Genomic DNA, 20,901 nt, shown 5'->3' on the forward strand with positions numbered 1-20,901 from the left:
TTATTCCTTCGTGGGTTTCCTGCATCTGCTACTTTGGGCTTAGCTTGATTTTTCCTTTTGGGCCTGACTTATCCTTTTGGGCTTGACTTATTCTTTTGGGCTTCCTTCACTATGATCCTTTTTAGACCTCAACACCTTTATATATTTACATTGTACTTATAATATAAATTTATATATTTTTTTGAAGTTTAATAATATAAATTTATATTGTAGACACATAAAAATGGTAAATATTGTACATATTTACAAAAAGTGTACAATATATATCACTTTTTGCAAATATATACAATATATGTCACCTTTTATGTGATTGTACCGTACAATATAAAAGAATAATTTTTTTATTATATAAAACGGAAAATTCTTAGTTCACAAAAATTCCTAGTTAACTAAATCAAGCCGTACAAACATAGATTAGTACAAAACATGCCATTGAAGGCATACCAAACACTAGAAGACACTTTCAATCCCCCCCCCCCCCCCACAAAAAAAAAACAGTATATAACACGCACAATATAGATAGCATCATATCGCGCACGTACACAATTGATTGCCTCCAGCAAAATCCTGGAGACAATTAATTGTGAGGCCTAACTAATTGTTAACTAACTAAAATGCATACAAAAATAGCAAGGTCCTCCATATATAGAACCCTGATACACATACTCGGTCACCGATCAGATTCTGGATACTCTCCCTCTTTGGACGGTTTAATTTGACCAAAAAGCTCTCTAAAGTTTTAAGGGGGAAAAAAAAATAGTTGGTGCAATTTAGTTATTTTTTTTTTTATGCATTTCTCGCATTGGATACAAGAAGGATATCAATTGTACTAATAAACAGAATATTAATCTGCAGTACTTACAAGCAAGAATAAACAGTAGGCGAAAAACACATTTTGGTCCCTATATTTTGACCCGATTCCCGTTTAGTCCCTAAATTTTTTTTTACCGCTTTTAGTCCCTCTCCAGAAAAACGGTTCCATTTTGGTCCCTACCGTTACTTCATAAACGGATATTGCTGATGTGGCAAACGGCATTGGTAGTCAATAATAAAATAATGTCTACAGTGCCACTGTTAGTTACTCCCGCCCTTACTAGTCACTTGACACTCACGTGACGGTCCCTAACCAAACAAAACCCTAAATCAGTCAGATGAGATCTAACAGCGAACTTGCTGAAAATCCCTAATCTCTTACCTTACCTTACCCGTTGCTCATCACAAGACAGATCAAAGAACCCACAAATCGGCAAGCACAAAAATCCCACAAATCGGCAAGCTTCAATGTGTTTGTGTTGAGCAGATTGCGAAGGTTGTATTTCTCTCCAACTCTCTCTCTCTTTAGTTATGTTATGAATGCCATTTTAAGTGTTGGGTAATCGTTCTGGGTTTGAATCTCAGTTGTTGGGTTTTGAGAATTTGGGAATTTTGAGATGTTGTGTTTTGTTATTGCTCTGGAATTTCAATCTATCTCTGTTTCTCTCTCGTTGTATCTCACTTTCACTCTCTCTCTTCCTCTCTCCCTTTATAGCTTTTGTAGTGGACATAATACTGACCGTGATAGTGGAATATTGTTTGGCTGTTGTGTGTTGCTTTTGTTATTTGCGTCTCTCTTTACAGCTTTTGTTTTACTTTTGTTTATCAGGGACCACATTATCAGGGACCACATTACTGACTGTATTTTTGTTGGCAATTGCATTGTTTGTCTGTATTATGTGTCACTATTGTTTATCAGGGACCACTATATTGACCTTTGATAAACCATGGAATCTTTGTGTTGGTATTTGCATTGATTGTCTGTATTTGCACTGATTGTCTGTATTGTGTCTTGCTTTTCAAGAAGTGGCTGGGTCCATGTGATCCCTTTGTCGGTATTATATGCTTTTTTATTTGTTTATTAGCCTAACAAAGTATTATTAATATCTGTTTTCATTTTCATTCTGTTTTCTTCCCGTGACTTGCATGCAGGATGAATGAGCTTTTTACTCTGCATGTCCACCATGGTGGGCATTTCATGTGGAACCCTCAAGCGTATGTGGGAGGGACAGTTGATATAGTGGATAACTGTGACCCAGATAGGTGGTCAAAAGTAGAGATTGAGAGTATATGTAGGGATTTTGGCTACTCTGAAGTAGATAAGCTATGGTATAAAATGCCTGGTGTGGACCCAGAGCGGTCAAATTTCCATCAGGTGGTTGATGATGATGCTGCTATGTTCATGACTGACTTGGTGAAGGGATATGGGGAGATTCATGTCTTTGTGGAGCATCCAGTGCATGAACCAGTTGAGTTACCAATGGAGGATTTTGATCCCTTAGCTGCTGGAGTACCTGGTAGTGAAGTAGAAGGTGTAGGTGTAGAGGTTTTTGCTAGTGACAGAGTGCTTCAAAATGATAATGAAGAGTACAGACCTGATTTTTCACAATTTGGAGGCCATGATGATGCTGAATTTGTTAATGTTGACCATGGTGAGCCACATGAGGTAGATGATGAGGAAGTTTGTGCTAGGAGGGCTGGCAAAGCACCGGTTGTTGATGACCAAGTTGAGGAGAGTAGTGAGGGCAGTGAGGGTAGTGAGGATGAGAGGAGTGACTTAGAAGAAGAGCCAGAGCCAAAACCAGAAGTGCAACCAATGAATATTGGTGAAGATAGTCCTGATAGTTAGGACAATCAAGCTGAAAATGCTGAGGTTGAAGCAGGACAAATGGGTGGTGGTGTCATGAATTCTGACTATGAGAGTGAGGAGTTGCTTAGCCTTGATGAATCATCATCAAGCAGTGAGGGTGGTGATGATTCAAGTGATGATGACATCCCTGTTGCTGAGGTTGACAATTCTATTAGGAGCAGCAAATATCCAATCTTTAGGCCAGTAGCCAAAGCTGAGAACCTTAGGTTTGAAAAGGATATGTTGTTCATCTCAGCTAAACAATTTAAAGATGCTATAACTGATTATGCAGTCCATGGTGGGTGGGGTATAAAATTTGTGAAAAATGACTTGGTGAGAGTGAGAGCCCGATGCCAGCAGGGTGCAATTTTGTTGCCTACATTGCAAAGGTGCCAAGGGAGAAGAGTTTTAGATTGAAAACACTGAACATGGAACACACATGCAGCAGAAGCTATAGAAATCCAAGGTGCACAGCATCATACATTGGGAAGAAGTTAGTGAAGAGGGTTAGGAGACAGCCTGGCATAAAGCTTAAGGATATTCAGGAGGCTGTGCATGAGAAGTATGTGGTTGACATAAGTGCAGGCAAGGCAAGTAGGGCTAGAGAGAGAGCTCAAGATGCTGTTGATGGGACCCACACTGCACAGTTCAACCAACTATGGGAGTACTGTGATGAGTTGAGAAGGTGCAGTCCTGGGAGCACAATATTGATGAAGGTGCATACTTATGAGGATGGTGATTTGGCAGCTGAGCATGGATTGGCAACCGGGCTGCCATATTTTGAAAGAATCTACATTTGCCTTGAAGGTTGCAAGAAGGGCTTCTTGGCAGGGTGCAGGCCAATCATTGGTCTAGATGCATGCCATCTGAAGACCAAGACAGGTGGTCAGCTGATGTGTGCTGTTGGCAGAGATCCCAATGATGAATACTTCCCATTCGCATATGCAGTAGTAGAGGCTGAAACAAAGGACAGTTGGACCTGGTTTCTTAATTTATTGCTTGCTGACATAGGAGATGACAAGCAATGGGTGTTCATATCTGACCAGCAGAAGGTATGATGGTAGCTTTATTGCTTGTTGAATTATTTGTAGTTAATGGTAGCTTCATTGCTTGCTGAATTAAATGATTGTGCTTTGCAGTGGTTGGTGAACATCTTTGTTGACAATTGGCCACAGTACGAGCACAGGATCTGCTGCAGACATTTATACCAAAATTTGAGGAAAAATCATCCTGGTGTCATTATTAGAGACCTTTTTTGGAAAGCAGCCAAGGCTACCTATCGGCAAGCATTTGAGAGGGCAATGAATGAGCTAAAGGAGGTGGATGAAGATGCATTCAAATGGCTGCAATCTCAGTCAACAACTATCTAGGCTAGGCACATGTTCAAAAGTGATGGGCAGAGTGACACGGTCTTGAACAACATGTGTGAAAGCTTCAACAGCACGATAGTTAAGTTCAGGAGCAAACCTATAATCACCATGGTATGCATAATTCTCCCTTTCATGTGCATTATGATCCATAGACCTATGTAATTCATGAATGATTAATTCTCCCTTTCTCTCTATGTGCTTGCAGCTTGAGTGTATTAGGCTATATTTGATGACTAGATTTCAAGCAAACAGAGAAATGATTACGAAGGTGGAATCTGAGTTGTGTCCTAAGATAAGGAAGAGATTGTACAAGGAGAAGTTGGCATGCAGCAAGTGGATAGCATGTTGGGCTGGTCGTATGAAGTTTGAAGTGAAGAATGGGCTTGAGAGTTTCATTGTGGACTTGGAAGAGAAGAAATGCAGCTATAGGAAGTGGGACATAGTTGGCATACCATGTTGCCATGCCATTTCTTGCATATTTTTCAACAGAGAAGATGCTGAAAAGTATGTCAATGCTTGCTACAAAAGGACTACCTACATTGATTGCTATGAACCCATTATAGAGCCCATCAATGGCCAGAATATGTGGGGTCCTAGTGGACTGCCACCTGTGCAACCCCCTATCAAGAGGAGACCTCCTGGCAGGCCTAAGAAGAAGAGGGCACTGGAGCCTGATGAACCTAGAAGTCACAGAAAAAAAAGAGGCCTAGGCATCTCAAAACAATGCAAGTTATGTGGGAAATTAGGACACAACAAGAGGAGCTGCAAGGGAGAAGTAGGAGGGAACTCCTCCTTGCCTGGGAGTGCATCCCAAGCCAGTAGGACCACTGGAAGGGTAAGTATACACTTTGACTTAGATATCCTCATTGTTTTGTTTTTCAGTTGGCAAACTATTAATTGTTATTGTGCTTATACTTGCAGGCAGCCAAGGATGCTCAGCCAACAGTACACAGGGCACAACCAAGCTCTAATGATGATGTGACCACAAGTGCACCTCCACCCCCCACTGATAACCAGTCCAATCGAAGACCAAAAAAACAGAGGAAGAGAAGTGCAGTCACTACTGAAACCTTGAATGCAACTGGGAATGCAGCAAGATATATGGCAGCAATGAGATCTGCTAAAAGATAGCAAACTGAAGCAGGACCTTTTTTTTTTGTTGTGCTATGTGTTGAAGCACTCTTCATATATTTATGTAACTGCTAGAACAATTGGCATATGTTTATGGGCTGACCAAACACTCTTCATATATTTATGTAACTGCTAGAACAATTGGCATATGTTTATGGGCTGACCAAATCCTTTTTTGTATGAATGTGCTTTGTCCCATATTTTGTAATTATTGTGGTACACCAAAAACTACCATTGGTGTTAAATATTTTGTAATTATTCTCCCATTGTTATGATGATTCAGCTTCCATTATTCAGATTTGCTTTGCTGGTTTTTAGCTTTGGTTTTTAAAATGCTTAAACTCAAATTTGCTGGTTTTTAGCTTTGCTGGGCAGTTTGGTGATTATGCAGATTTGGTGAGCATTGGAGTTTAATGTGCTGGGAGTAGCCACTTTAATGTGTAATGATGTATGATGTATAAATAAATGTGTAATGATGTATGAATAAAGAGCTGCTGGTTTGGTAAGTTATGTAGAAACTATGCAGGTTTGGTAAATTATGCAGGCTGCTGGTGATGCATGTAGGTTTGGTAAATTTTGCAGCCAGCTCCTTTAATACATAAAGAGCTGCCTCTTTTATTTTGCAACCAGTTGCTCTCTAAATTGCAGTATCAATTTGCAGTATCAGATTGCTTTGTCAAATTGCTGTTTCCATTCAAAATTGCAGTGTCAAATTGTTGTGTCAAATTGCTGTGTCAAATTGCTGTTTCCATTCAAAATTGCAGTGTCAAATTGACAGTTGATGCACAGTTAATATCACAAACTGCTTTGGCACAAACACTTAACAATAATGTAATAAATTGGTACACAAATCATAGATTAATTAAAAAGACCATATTCCATTGCTAAAGTCTTGGATTGCAAAGAGAATTACACCAAAAAATCAGGCCTTTTACCACTACTACAAACCAACACATTCCAACACAAATTATGGCCTTTTTCCACTAATACATACACCAAAATTCAGGCCTTTTGCCACTAATACATACAACAAAATTCAGGCCTTTTTCCACTAACACCTACCCACCTAATGACCCATTCCCCCCCACCTATTTAGCCAACCAGAAGAAGCATCAAACAAAGTAGCATCCCACTTATCACCAGAGACAGCCCCAGGCAAATGAGCAGCCTCTTCTCTCTCTTCCTGTAGCCTACAATGGCAGCTTCAAGGGTCAAAATCCGTTGCCTCTGCTCCGGAATCAGCACCTTCCCACGCTCACAGATTTCATCATCAAGCCACTGAAAAAATTTACACTTGCGTCCAACCTGACACCCAAGGACCAGATAAATGATGTTAAATGAACAACCAAAATCATGAAAAACAGTAACAAATAGTATTAGCAAATACTACCTTACCAGAAACTAAAATAGTATTAGCACAATGTTCTTGTATTAGCACAATTTATATTGTTAGCAACAAGCTGAGTTTTTTTTTTTTTCCTTAAATTTTTTAAAATTTTTATTTATTTAAGAAAAGAAATTCTGGGTTAGACTTAGACTAAAGGGGATTGCAAGATTGAAGCAAGATTGAAACGAAAATGAACCTGAAGTGCTTCCAAAGTTAAAAACCCAGAAATTTAAAAACATTACAAAGAGAGATACTACCTTACCCAGTAATTTAGACAACCGTAGAACCTTCTTCCAGGGTTGTCAGATGTCCACGAAACGACCCCAACGGGTCTCTCTGAGCAGAAGCATCGGGCTGGGCCCCTTTTCCTCAAGCTTCCACTCGATGACATCGAGCTTGAATCCATGGAAAGCAGTTGATTTGAAGATGGTTTTCGATTGTGTGGTGAGCGAGGAGCAATTGATTTGAAGGTGTTTTTGAGTTCGTGACTGGTGAGGGACTTCAATCCGTGTGGTGACTGATGAGCGAGGAGCTGAGGAAATTTGGGGGTTAGGGATTTCTATTTGGGTGATTTGGGGTTTTGTTTGGTTAGGGACCGTCACATGAGTGTCAAGTGACTAGTAAGGGCGGGAGTAACTAACAGTGGCACTGTAGACATTATTTTATTATTGACTACCAATGCCGTTTGCCACATCAGCAATATCCGTTTATGAAGTAACGGTAGGGACCAAAATGGAACCGTTTTTCTGGAGAGGGACTAAAAGCGGTAAAAAAAAAACTTAGGGACTAAAACGGGAATCGGGTCAAAATGTAGGGACCAAAATGTGTTTTTCGCCTAAACAGTATGCACAGGCAGCACATGCACAGCAAGAATATTCAAATTTACATATATCATTGATAACTCAAACTCAAAAGTAAACACAGAAATCACGATTTGGTTGAGCACATATATAGTTCTAAACCTCGACTGCCAAGTAAAGAATAGCAGCAGACATCTCTCATTCGCACAAAAGAGATATGCCTTAAAAGTGGAATCGAAAATAAAAGCAGTTAAAGTTTATCTTTCATATGGCAAAGCAATCAACTAAGATAAGTCCAGGAGAAAAAATTCAATTGCCAAGTCAAGAATAGTTTTAGAGCAGCGCCACGAGACTTGCATTGCAAATTGAAGAAAAAGTAAAAAAGCAGGACAGAGCACATGAGTGAAAGTAACATTAGCAATTTAGAAGATAAAAGCGAGGAAAGAACTCCGAATGCCAAGCAAGGAACACCCTACCAGCAGAGAGCTCATCTTCACTCAAAATTCAAGAAAAAGTACACGTAGACTTTGCACAAATTAATAGACTGTCTTGCAAATTAAAAAGGGTCTTATTAACAATAGTAAATTAAAAAGGGTCTTATTAACAATAGTGTCCAAATTCATTGTTTATGTTCAATTACAAATCGCAACGCACACTTTCCCAACCAAAAAAAAAAAAAAAAAATATCAATAATTTATTAGTACTTTGCACTTACAAATTTATTGTGATTATATTAGTTTTTTCAAATCTTTATTTAGAAAAATTACATTTTACCCTCTTAAACTATACCTATATTTACTTATCTCGTAAACTATAAGAATGCATACTACGCTCATAAATTATTACCCTCTGGCCTTGCACACTTTGCACCCTACCATTTTGTTGGTTGTTAATTTGGATGGAATTTAGAGTCGTATGCAAGTCACGTGACAACTGCAAATGTGTCATATAATTAAAAGACCAAATTGCCCTCTCTTAATCTCTCAAAACAACGCAGCTCTCCCTCTCATGTTCAGTTTCAGTTCTATACTCCTATCGTTCTCCTCTGTTTCTTTTTCTTATTAATTTCTTAAACCATGTGCTTATCACAAATGTTAGGGATTAAGAAGATAACGTATCGATGTTGAGCAAAAATTGAATTTGGATTTAAATTATAGATTGTCAAACATTACTGGAACCCGTGGCTACACATAAAAAAATGCCAATTGTATATGTATATCAAAGGAGAGCATGTATATCGATCAGAATATGTATTAACCCAATATATATAAAGGAGAGCATGTGCTTGTTTAAAAAAAATTAAAATGAAATAAGAAAAAGAAACAGAGGAGAAAGATAGGATTGAAACTGAACGTGAGAGGGAAACAACCGTGACGTCTTAGATTAAAAGGGTGTAATTTGGTCTTTTAATTATATGCAACCTTTGCAGCTGTTGCATGACTTGCACGTGAGTCTAAATTTCATTCAAATTAACAGCCAACTAAACAGTGGAGATGCAAAGTGTGCATCCACTGATAGTTTAAAGGGGTAACTGTGTACTCTCATGGTTTAGGAGGTAAAGTGTAATTTTTCATTTTTATTTTTTTTAAAATGTATAAGAACATTATTTGATACAATACTAAATTCCAAGGTTTTAAATTCCGTCCTGTTATGACCAAAATTTTCCATTTCAGTGCTTAATCCTTGTTTTGTTTCAATCTAAATTCTGGTCTATTTAGGTGTTTCGATCAAATTTTGGAAAAGAACAAGAGTGGGGCTAGTAGTTTAGTGGGGGTAAATGTAAAAAGGGTCATAGTTTAGGGGAGGTAAAGTGTGCATTCTCATAGTTTAGGGAGGTAAGTGTAAAACGAGGTACATTTTAGGGGGCAAAGTGTGCATTCTCATTGTTTAGGGGAGGTAAGTGTAGAATGAGGTATATTTTAGGGGGTAAGGTGTGCATTCTCATAATTTAGGGGGTAAGTGTAAAATGAGTCATATATATTTTAAGCGGATAAAATGTAATTTCCCCCAAAAAGAAACATATATATATATATATATATATATTTACCATGAAGTACCACGAAGGGTATGGAGTGTGAAAGTGGGAATCTCATGAGACCAAGATGGAGGCAATCATTGGTGAAGGAAAAGCTATGAGATTTATGGCTTTTGATAAAGAGAAGAGAAAACTAAGATTGTAGGGAATAAATAATAATGACTCTAGGAAATTTTGAGGGATTTTTTTTTAATAAAATTTTTTGTTTTTTGGTTTAATGATTTGCTTGTTTTGGTTGGTTGGCTTGGGCTGTTAGTTTGTGTTTGGAAATAGCTTTAGTTTTTTGCTAAAATATATTTGTTGGAAGTATACTAAAGTATACTTGTATTTTGAAAAAGTGAAAAAAAAAAAAGAGAGAAAAAAGTAAGGTTTTTGTGGCAGTAAGTGATTGGTGAAGAAAACGCCAAACATGGAATCTAGGAGGAAGGGATGAATGGGATAGATGATAATGATTTTGTTTTCTTTTTTTTGGCTCTAAGATAGAATCCTACTTTACTCTAATCTAAGTGAATGAGACATATGATGTTCTTTCTGTTACTCTTGTTGCTGTTGTAGCATTTATTGTCACTATCAAGTTCCTTCTTAAAGTGACCAATGAGTAATCACTTTGAATAGGATTTGAGTGTCAGATTGTGGCAACTTCGATTCTCTTTGGCAATGTTCTCGTTTGTTACTGTGTGGTTTTTTATTATTATTATTATTATTTTAAAATCGTTATTTAGATTATGCTTGAGTGAGTTTATTTTCTTTAATTTATTTTAGTTCTAAAAAATACTTATTTTTTAGTTTAAAAATAAGTTAACTAAAAATTAAAAGTTTAAAAGCTGTACATATTTATTATGAGTTCTAATTAGCTTAATTTATAAAGTTTATTGTCATCAAATGAGTGACTTAGATATTGTAAGGACACAATTTGTAACGACCCATAATAATGTTGGGTTCACACGTAAAAAGACCCAAACAATATCATTTATAGAGCGTGGGTTTGAAAGGCTAGGCCTTGGTCACCAGACGGTGGTAAGTCGTGGTGTTCATACATAATTAAATCGTGTTCGCCCTATGAGTCTTTCTCCTGGAGGCGGGCTGGGAGGCTCTGGTTTTTGGCCATTTTTCCCAGCCTCTTTACCCGGATAGCTTGTTCCTCTTTTTATATTAGCCTGTATTCCATATCCTTCGTCCACGTGTAGGATCGATTTTTCCAAGACTGATACTTGTCCCATCAGCCCATACCCAGAGTGGTTGGGGGTGGTTGTAGAAGTTTAAGAGCATGGCTTTGTCATGTGCAGAATGCTTTATTGCAGTTTTGGCAGCCTTTTAATTGTGCTGTTTCTGCACTGTGGTCGCTCTTCCTTTTAGGGGCATTTATGGCATGCAGAGCAGGAGCTCGTCCTCGGCCATTTCCTTAGGTCGTCCATGACTCTCATGATGCATCCTCGGCCCTGTGTCTCCTCGGCGCAGGCCTTGGGCCTTAACATGAAATGGGCTGGGGTCACAAACTCTCTGCCCCACAGTATGAATCATGCTCTTGTATATGGCTATATGCAAAAAAAAAAAAAAAAAAAAAAAAAAAAAAAAAAAAAAAAACCTCTTTGTCATCTTGGGTTGATGATAAAAAGCAAATTAGCACCAAGGGTACGACACACATCTTTGTTTGGTTGTTGGTTGGTCATAGAGTGAAGTTGGTATTGATAAAATTGTTAATTACAAACACAGCATTTTTACAATTTATTGAATTGGTCTAAAATCACCATCACATATCACTGCAACTATCGCCTTTTTTTTTTTTTTTTTTTTTTTTTTTTTTACATAATAATCATAGCTTTTCACCTTAGCAAATTATGAAGAAAGAAAAGTGCAAAATAGGACAAGGTATACCTCAGACCTAGTTTGAAGGAATCTTCCTCAACCCACAATGCGGTGATTAATAAAAGGGTAAATGATATATTTGGTCCTTATCTTTTAAGCTATTTGTTAATATGGTTCCTAACATTTTAAATGTGTTAATTTAGTCTCTAACATTTTGATATTGTGTCAAAATAGTATTTGTCGTTAAGTATTGGATGGAAAATGTTAAGATGACTAACAGTGATATTAAAATATTCATATAAGTTGCCACATGAGATGCCACATGGCCCTAATTTAAAAAAACCGAAAAATAAAACAAAAATTCAGCTAAATTGAATTCATTTGAGCTAATCAAATATATTAATCTGCAAAACTAGTAGATCTGAAAAATCAAATTGAACAACAACAAAACATGAGATCACCTAACCGAAGTCCCTACCCTAGGAGTGTTGAGGAGAAGAAGAGAAAGAAAAAGGACATGAGGGAGAGAGATCAGACTGTGGAGGACATAGGGATCATCAGAGTTCCTCGGACATAGAGATCGGACTGTGGACATATTATTTCTTCAAAAATCAAAACAAATGCGTGGCGGTGCAAAAATGGACAAGCTATTGCTTTGAAGAACTCTTGTGTGGGTATAACAGCCCTTCTTTAATGTGGGTATTGTGATCAAAGTGCTATTGCGGTACTTGAAGTGATTATTTATGGGTGCGTGAAGTGCTACTACGGCACTTGAAGGAATGATGATTATTTGTGGTCGCACATAAGGTGTTTGTGGAAAGTTCCAACACAGGGCTCATACAGTTGCTTAACTCTAGTAACAAAGTTCAAGTATAGATAGGCTATATGCTAAATGAGTTTTAATGGACGTTGCATTCACATTTATTTTTCATTTATTCAGAGAACTCATGAAGCCTTTAGGTGGGATTAGTAGTCGACTTTGGATCTTCCATTAGCTGCAAAATATGATAGGCAAATTAAATGAAAAGAACTATTCATGTAATGTTCTTTAGTGTTTCTCCAAAAATAAATAAATAAATAAATGAAAAGAACTTATAGAGGAAGCTGCGAAGAAAATCCAACTGAAGAGTTCTATTAGCTCCAAAGATGTTAAGATTAAATTTGAAGAGTTTTTCTGCTGTTCAAATTTTAAATCCTAAATATGTTTGTGATTTTAATTTTTGTAAAGTTTTTGCCTTTTTTGGTTATATATATATAAAATCCCATGTGGCAACTCACGTGGCATAAAAATTATATTTTAGTACCACCGTTAATCATGTCAGAATTTTCCGTTCAACACTTAACGACAAGGACCATTTTAACATAATATCAAAATGTTAAGGACCAAATTGACACATTTAAAAGGTGTCACTGACAAATAACTTAAAGGATAAGGATCAAATATGTCATTCACCATTTATAAAACTATCCACATATATTATTTAAATAAGTCACATGATTTATTTAAAAGGTCATGTGACTAAATATACACATAGATAAAGGAAGTTTCTTCCAAACTAGTTTGGAAATAAAAAATTTCTGTAAAATTATGCCTACATAAACTGTTTGGCTTTACGTTTAGGCTTAAAAAGCTTTGAACTCCATTAAAGCTCATTGAAAAAATTTACCACTTGTATTTCAATTTTGTTAAAGAGTTTTTCTTCACTTTTTTATTTATTTATTTTTTTTTTTTTTCAACTTTAAGATGAAATATATATAAGCTAAAAGCATGTTGGTTTGATTTTTTTTTTTTTTTTTTGAGAATGAGCATGTTGGTTTGATTGACAGAGGGTTGATACTTGATACTTGATACTTGATATACTATACGACACATATCCAATTGGGTTTAGTAGCGGGTTCTCATATGAATAGTTAAACCAATTAGTGAGGTTACCGCATGATATAGGTGGTCTACATAGCTGTAACTCTAAATTAATTATTTGGTCACATAAATTCAAATTCAATATGTCATTGCAGTGTTGGAAGCAATTTTACAACTTGAAAAAGAGCTTAAATTTCCTTGAGACGTCGGAAGCAAAGCAAGTAGGAAGGACCTTCATAGTTTTTTTTAGGAATTTGAAGTGCACAATCTTGATGTTGTTTCGAAGTAAACTTGTTTTTAATTAAAATCTCATTAATAAGTATGAGTTTTATAAATTAAATAAAATTGTAGTGAATGCATGTGGGGGTTTCTTGAAATTATATACTTAAATGTGAGATTTTATGAAGGTAGGAGTTTAGAAAATAAATGAATTGGGAGTAAGGCCTAGGGATTGCTTGGTATAGTATATATACCCCATATACCCGTCAATTCCGAAGCAAGAACGAAGAAAAGAAATACAAGTAAAAAAGAGTTTTCTTACTCTTTCCTCTCCATTGTCTCTTCCTTTGTGTGCTTAATTTGCGAGTGTGAGGAGCTTCCTTTAAGTTTTGTGTGAGCGTTTGGGAGTGCAAGTGAGAAAAGACTCAGCAAATTCCCAACAGATATTAAACAAAAATAAATAAAGCTTTCCAATCTCAATAGCAATTTCTATATATATATATATATATATATATATAATGAAAAATCAAAAAGTGAAGTCCTGGATAATGCAAAATAAACCTAGAGAATTAATTCAAATAATGCACTTATTAGCAACAAAAAGAAAATTGAAGATTTACTTTGCTCTCTAACTGACTTAGTAGTTGAAAGCTCAAATCTGTGTGAAACACATGATCTTGTTTAGACCTTCAATTAAAAATTATGACTTAATTGCTTTTACTCTAACTTATCTAAGTGTGGAACAAGAGTAAATGAAGCACAATCACCGGATCTACTCTAGTGCATACTCTTGAACAATAAACAATAAAAGTAAAGTACAAGAGTAAGGGAAGAGAGATACAAACACAAGATAACACCAAGACGTGTTATCGAAGAGGAAACAAAAAAACTCAGTGAAAAACCTCTCTGCGACTCTCCAAGTCGAAATCGATCCACTAGTGAATAAGTTGGAGTACATGTAGGGGCCTTTTTTGTATGATATGGTATGTTGGGCTGCCTCCTGCGGTAATGGACTGGGCTGCTTCCTGCGGTGATGGGCCTTAGTGTTTCTGAGTAAGGGAGTTGGGGCCGGTCCAATTGTAACTCAACTTGGGCCGGTTTGTGCACAAACTTATGCCTTGTCTGCCAGGAGCAAATTTACGGCAAGCAGAACTGTTGCAGACGAGTTACGGCAGACAGATATAATAAAAACTAAAACAGAGTATTTTGACTTATTTAAATAAACGGCTATGTATTCCCTGCTAATAAAACACGATTACAGTCATAATGGTATCAATCACAGAGAAGAATGAAGAAAATAATACTGGCTAATTTAAATGGGGATAAATTAAGTTTTAAGTTTAGTCTGCCGCAGCAAAGCCAAAGAGGAAAGAACGCCTTTTCTCAATGCAAATAACCCCCCAGGAAAAGGATCTTGCCGTAGGGATTAATGGCTTTGAGGGAGTCGGACCTGAATGGTTGTTGCCCAAAAGAAAGAGTCCTTGTTTGCATTTTGGAAGGAGGTAAGATTTGAAGGGGGAGAGAGGGAAACCGATCTATGGGTGCATGCCCTATTGAACCAACTCTCATTTTTTCTTAGTTTTCTTTTCTTTTCTTTTCTGTTTTCTTTCTTATCTTTTTTCTTTTCTTCTTGCTCTGTTTTCTCCTTTTACTCCCAAAAATATGCTCTGTTTTTCAATCCCTTTTACAAGGCACAGCAAGAGCCTTTTTATAGTGCTTGCCACGACCAAGGTTTTACCATTTTGCCCCTTAACCGCCTTTGTCTGGTCTGGGCGTACTTGCCGACCACCAGAGGTGTGTGCCACTCACCCTTGCCAGACAGAGGCAGGTTTCAGTTCTCCCCTTACCGTAGCACTTCTTTCCTGCCACAGTATAAATGCTCTCTCTCTCTCTCCACTCTCAAGGCATGCACCCAATGGTTCCCCCTCAAACTTGCCTCTTTTGGGTGGTTTGTCATCCCAGCAGAACGTACCTCCCAAAAGGGCTTGGGCGGGAGCCGCAAATAGATCTTTTCCCCTCTCCCCACCACCAAACCAGACCACCTTTACCTCTTACCTTTGGCCCATGGCCCCACCATGTCCTATATTGGCTGGGTACAGGCTGGTGGTGCTTGGGCCTTGTGCATGCTTCCCTTTCAGATATGTCTAAGAGTCTGCCTGCTGCTCATGCGTCTGCCGTGACCTGGAGACTCTCTGTCTGCGTTTCTTGGCCTTTCATGTGGGTTTTTCTTTGGTCTTTCGCTCTATTCAGGAGCTGGGCCTCGTATGATAATGGGCTTTACATTTCTTTGGCCCACCTTTGATTTTCTTTATTGCCTGCCACGTTGAATTGTTATTCTTGCTGTAATAACTTAATCCTGCTAGACCCCTTTTTGGGCCAGCCGTTTATCCCTTTTCTCAGTGGCCTGTCATGGACACTGTTTTGCTTTTACTCATGGGCTCCTATGTCCCTTTGGGCTTTTCCTTTGGGCATCCATGGCCCGATTGCTTTCTTTGGGCTTCCTCGGCCCGTTTGCTAATTCTACACTCCCATGGGCTTTTTTACTAACTTCATTGGGCTTCCCCAGCCCAATAACCTTATCCTTATCTTTGGAGTTCATGGGCCTGCCATAAACCCCTTACTCTCTTAGTTTACAATTGCCTTGGGCTTGCGACGGCCCTTTCTCATTTTTCTACCTCATACTCTGCCCATGGGATGCTATTTCTTTCTTTCCTGGCTTCCTTGAGCCCGCTTGTCTTTTTGAGACCCATTTATTTATTTGTTGGGCCTGTGATCCCATTATTCCTACTGCTTGGGCCTAATGGGTTTTTTGCTATTTACCTTGTCAATTCTTTGTGGCCCTCATTGTTGGGCTTTTCTGTCTGCCTGGGCTTCCACAAATGGCCCTCAACAGTACACAAATAACTAAAGACTCTCCAAGCCTAGTCTACCCAATGTACTTGAGCCCTTTAAGTTCCTGCTACCAATGGACTTCTCGGAGTCTTTTCTTCACTAGCTTTTCAAATCCCACAATACCGCCTGATTGCATCTGCCAAGCCTTATCGGTTTCTTTTAGCAAATCCCCAAAGCCTCACCGGTTTCTCTACACTCTGAAAATGGATGGATTATGTTTGGATACAAATCTCCTCTCAAGGTATAACAATGAGAGAGGAGAAAGAGAAGAGATTACAATGATTTCTCTCTAAAGGATGAGTAACTCTCTCTCTAAAAGGTGGGTGTGTTATGTTGTAAAAACCTATCTAGGGTTTTCTCTCTGAATAGCCTCCTTTACTTTTGTGGGTAATAAGAGTATATATAGTATGGGTGAAGGGTAAGAAAGTCACACTTAAAATCCTCTAGGCAAAGAGTTTCGTGGGTACCTTGCGAGATGGTCTATCTCACAAAGTACTCGCGAAAGAGTAGATAGCTAAATATAGGTTGATATAATAAGAGAAAGCAATTGGGGGATTCAAGTTTAAGAGGAAGAGTAGATAGCTAAAGCCAGAATTAGCTCATTGTATTTTTGGCCAGGCTTTTTACAACATTAGGGACAAGGAAACGTGAACTGGGTCAATGAGAACACTGGGTCATCGTATATTCCACTCTTCCTCTGCTTCTCCATATCTCTGTTTTGCTTCTCCAGATTCTTCTTTCGGATTTCTATGGAACTCAAGTTTGAGAAACTCGAGTTCCACGTGGATATATTGCTCCAGTTTAGCACTAGAACTCGAGTCTTTGAAGCTCAAATTTGTCGCTGAACTCGAGCTTTAAATACTCGAGATGCTATTTTTCAGTTTTCTTTCCGCCGCATGCTAACTTATTATATCGTTTCCTCTCACTATGCTAGTTGGAAAATTACCTCCATTGACACACTTCTCTCTTTATCTTTGTACTCATTCCTCTCTCTTCTTCATCTTCTGTATTTTCTTCATTTCTCCCTCTTCTATTTTCTCTCCTCTCTCCGTTCTTCTATGTCTGTTGGCGTAGCATGGTAAATCTTGGCGTGGCGTGGTGTGGCGTGGCGTGGTGTGGTTGTTGTTGAGATCAGCGTGATGGGTTTGTTGCCATGGGTAATGGGTTTACTGATCGGTGTGGTGGTGTGGTTGTTAGTGAGATTGGAGTGATGAGTTTTTAGATCGGCGTGGTGGCATGGTTGTCAGCGAGATTGGTGGTTTTTTTTTTTTTTTTTTTTTTTTGTGGTTCTTGCGGTGGGTTTCTCTTGGTGGTTGTCAGTGTGGGTTTCATCTAAGGTTGTCGGCGTGGGTTTCTCTTGGTGATTCTTGCAATGGTTGGTTTTTGTGGTTGTTTTGTTTTGTTTTTTTTTTGTTTTTTTGTTTTTTTTTTTTTGGAGAAACTTTTGTGGGTTTTGGTGGTTGGAATGGTGGTGGGTACTGTGATTATGGTGGTGGTTGCTAGTCGGTGCCCTGGTGGGTTTGTGTGGTGGTGATTGGGTTTTTTCGCTTGGTGTTGTGGCTGAGTTAGCTTGGTGCCGTGGCTGGGTTTGCTTGGTGATGGTGCTAGCTGAGTTTTCTTGTGGTGGCTTAGTTTTTTTAATTATTTTTTATGAAAGAGGAAGAGAGACAGACAGAAAGAGGAGAGAGGAAAGGAAAAGAGAGAAATAGATAGTGAAATTAATATTTTAATGAATAGATGAGATAAATAAGAAATGAGATGTTGGGTGTGTTGTAAAATGATATGGTATAATTGATAAAGTAGCTTTTTGATATGGTAAAATAGAATAGGATGACATTTCCGGTTATGAATGCTCTAAGAGTGTTAATAACTTAATTTTGATTAATAAAGGAATACAAATACAAACATATTTTTTAAACAATAAAGAATGATTTGTATTTTAACATTTAGGCTACTATCATCTGATTAAACACCCTTTTATTTAGAATAGATCTTTAAATTACAATTAAATTACTTATTCTTAATACTGTTGTAAAAAAATGATAAATAAAAATAAAAAGATATAACATTGCTATTATTTTTGTAATGTTAATTTTGATTATTTATACTTTCTTTCCCTTTCCCATCTAGTATAAGATATGAAACTCATTTATAATTTCTTAATATTTGTTTGGATATATTTGATAAGTTGTTATTTATTTTATAATTTTAAAATAATTAATTAAATTATTTATGACATCATCGGTTCGACCATCGATCGGACCAAAAAACTGAGAACCACTACTTTTTCCGGTTCCGTCACCGTTTTGGTTTTTAAAACCATGATTATAACTCTGTGTAAGAAAAAGAAACTTGCAGCGGAATATAAGTAATTGTTTTTTCGGCATACCTCTCTTGGCCTAAACTGATGATCACACAGGAGCTTTGAGATTGTTCTACGCTATCTAGAGCCAGCCTCCACGCAGACTAGCTATTCAAACACGTTCTAAATTCTAGTTTGAATAATCCACAAACCAAAAACGTTTCTCTGACGGTGTTGCACACTACTAGAGTGATGCAAACATAACCCACAACCTAAAAGCTTCACAACACTCTATAAACACTATGAGAAATGTAGAATTCGTTCACTATTCAATGGGTACCATTCTTGGTGTTTATATACACACCACTCCATTAATATTGAGTGGGATAGTGGACTTAGTAGGGTAGAGTAACAGTCCAATACCATTACTCCTTAACTCTTGGATGTTACAATTTGACTGAGGCAAATAGAGGGACATGCTCACTTTGGGTGTTTGTCCATATTCTTTTCAGTTTCTAACCCTCTGAATTATATTCTTGGTGACATGATTTTAGATTCAATATGTGTTATTGCCGTGCTAGAAGCAATTTTACAAGTTGGATTAGAACTTAACTTTCCTTGAGATAGAAGCAAATTAAGAAGGGTCTGTATAGTTTTTTTTTAGGAATTCGAGGTACATGATCAATAGAAATTTAGTTAGAGAAATAACTGATCATAACGAAAAATGCAAATAGAGAAAGTCTTGGAGAATGTAAAACAAAACTAGAGAATGAAATCAAGTAATGCACTTATTGACCACATAAGAAATATGAAGGTTTTGCTTTGCTATCTAACTTAGTCAACAGTGCTATGAATTTAACGTAGACGACAGTTCTAGTGTCAAAATAACTGGAATGACAATTAAACCAATTAGTGACGTTGCTGCTGGGCAAAGATGATTTACACAATTGTAAGTTGTAATTCTGAATTATTTATTTCGTCACATGTGTTTAGATTTAATGTGTCATTGTAGTGCTCGAAGTAATTTTACAACTTGGAATAGAACTTAACTTTACTCATAATAGATGCTATGAGTAAAGATATGTACTTCTTGATTATATTAAAATGATAGCTTTAGAATTTTCTTTTTAAAAAAAAAAAAAAAAAAAACCTTTACTTGTGAAGGAATCAATTATAGAAAGCAGGAAGGGCCTTGCATAGTTCATTTCTTTTTAGGAATTCTTGGTTCAAGATCTTTATATTAAATCAATTAAATAAAGCTTTCCAAACTCAACATAAGTCCATGAGAATGCAAAAGAAAACTAGAGAATGGTATCAAAAAATGCACTTAATATAAACACAAGAAAAATGAAGATTTACTTTGCTATCTAACTTAGACAAAAGTGCAATGAAATTAACATACTTGACATTGTTGAGGGCCATTTGTGGAAGCCCAACAGACAGAAAAGCCCAATAACGAGGGCCACAAAGAATCGACAAGATAAATAGCAAAAAACCCATTAGGCTCAAGCGGCAGGAATAATGGATCACAGGCCCAACAAATAAATAAATGGGTCTTGAAGAGGCAAGCGGGCTCAAGGAAGCCAAGAAAGAAAGAAGTAGCATCCCATGGGTATAATATGAGGTAGAAAAGTGAGAAAGGGCCGTCGTAGGCCCAAGGCAATTGTAAACTAAGAGAATAAGGAGTTTATGGAGGCCCATGAACTCCAAAGATAAGGATAAGGTTATTGGGTCGGGGAAGCCCAATGAAGTTAGTAAGAAGCCCATGGGAGTGTGAAATTAGCAAACGGGCCGAGGAAGCCCAAAGAAAGCAATCGGACCACAGATGTCCAAAGGAAAAGCCCAAAGGGACATAGGAGCCCATGAGTAAAAGCAAAACAGTGCCCATAACCGGCCACTGAGGAAAGGGATAAACAGCTGGCCCAAAAGGAGGTCCAGGAAGATTAAGTTATTACGGCAGGAATAACAATTCAACGTGGCAGACAATAGAGAAAATCAAAGGTGGGCCAAAGAAATGTAAAGCCCATTATCATATGAGGCCCAGCTCCTGAATGGAGCGAAAAACCAAAGGAAAACCCACATGAAAGGCCAAGAAACGCAGACGGAGAGTCTCCAGGTCACGGCAGACGCATGAGCAGCAGGCAGACTCTTAGACATATCTGAAAGGGAAGCACGCGCAAGGCCCATGCATCATCAGCCTGTACCCAGCCAATATAGGACATGGTGGGGCCATGGGCTAGAGGTAAGAGGTAAAGGGGATATGGTTTGGTGGTGGGGAGAGGGGAAAAGATCTATTTGCCCAAGCCTTTTTGGGAGGTACGTCCTGCTGGGATGACAGACCACCCAAAAGAGGCAAGTTTGAGGGAGAACCGTTGGGTGCATGCCTTGAGAATGGAGAGAGAGAAGGCATTTATACCGTGGTAGGCAAGAAGTGCT

The 20,901-nt window shown here is 37.7% G+C and overlaps 1 protein-coding gene across 1 annotated transcript; it reads left to right on the top strand.

Moving 5' to 3' along the window:
• The first annotated feature begins 2,701 nt into the window (after positions 1-2,701).
• LOC126708406 (uncharacterized) lies at positions 2,702-4,032 on the top strand. Its single transcript, XM_050408200.1, has 3 exons — positions 2,702-3,051; positions 3,108-3,714; positions 3,802-4,032. The coding sequence occupies exons 1-3, from the start codon at positions 2,702-2,704 to the stop codon at positions 4,030-4,032; spliced, it is 1,188 nt and encodes a 395-aa protein (XP_050264157.1).
• Positions 4,033-20,901: the final 16,869 nt, after the last annotated feature.

Source organism: Quercus robur, chromosome 12 (assembly GCF_932294415.1).
Source record: "Quercus robur chromosome 12, dhQueRobu3.1, whole genome shotgun sequence".
Taxonomy (NCBI): Eukaryota; Viridiplantae; Streptophyta; class Magnoliopsida; order Fagales; family Fagaceae; genus Quercus; species Quercus robur.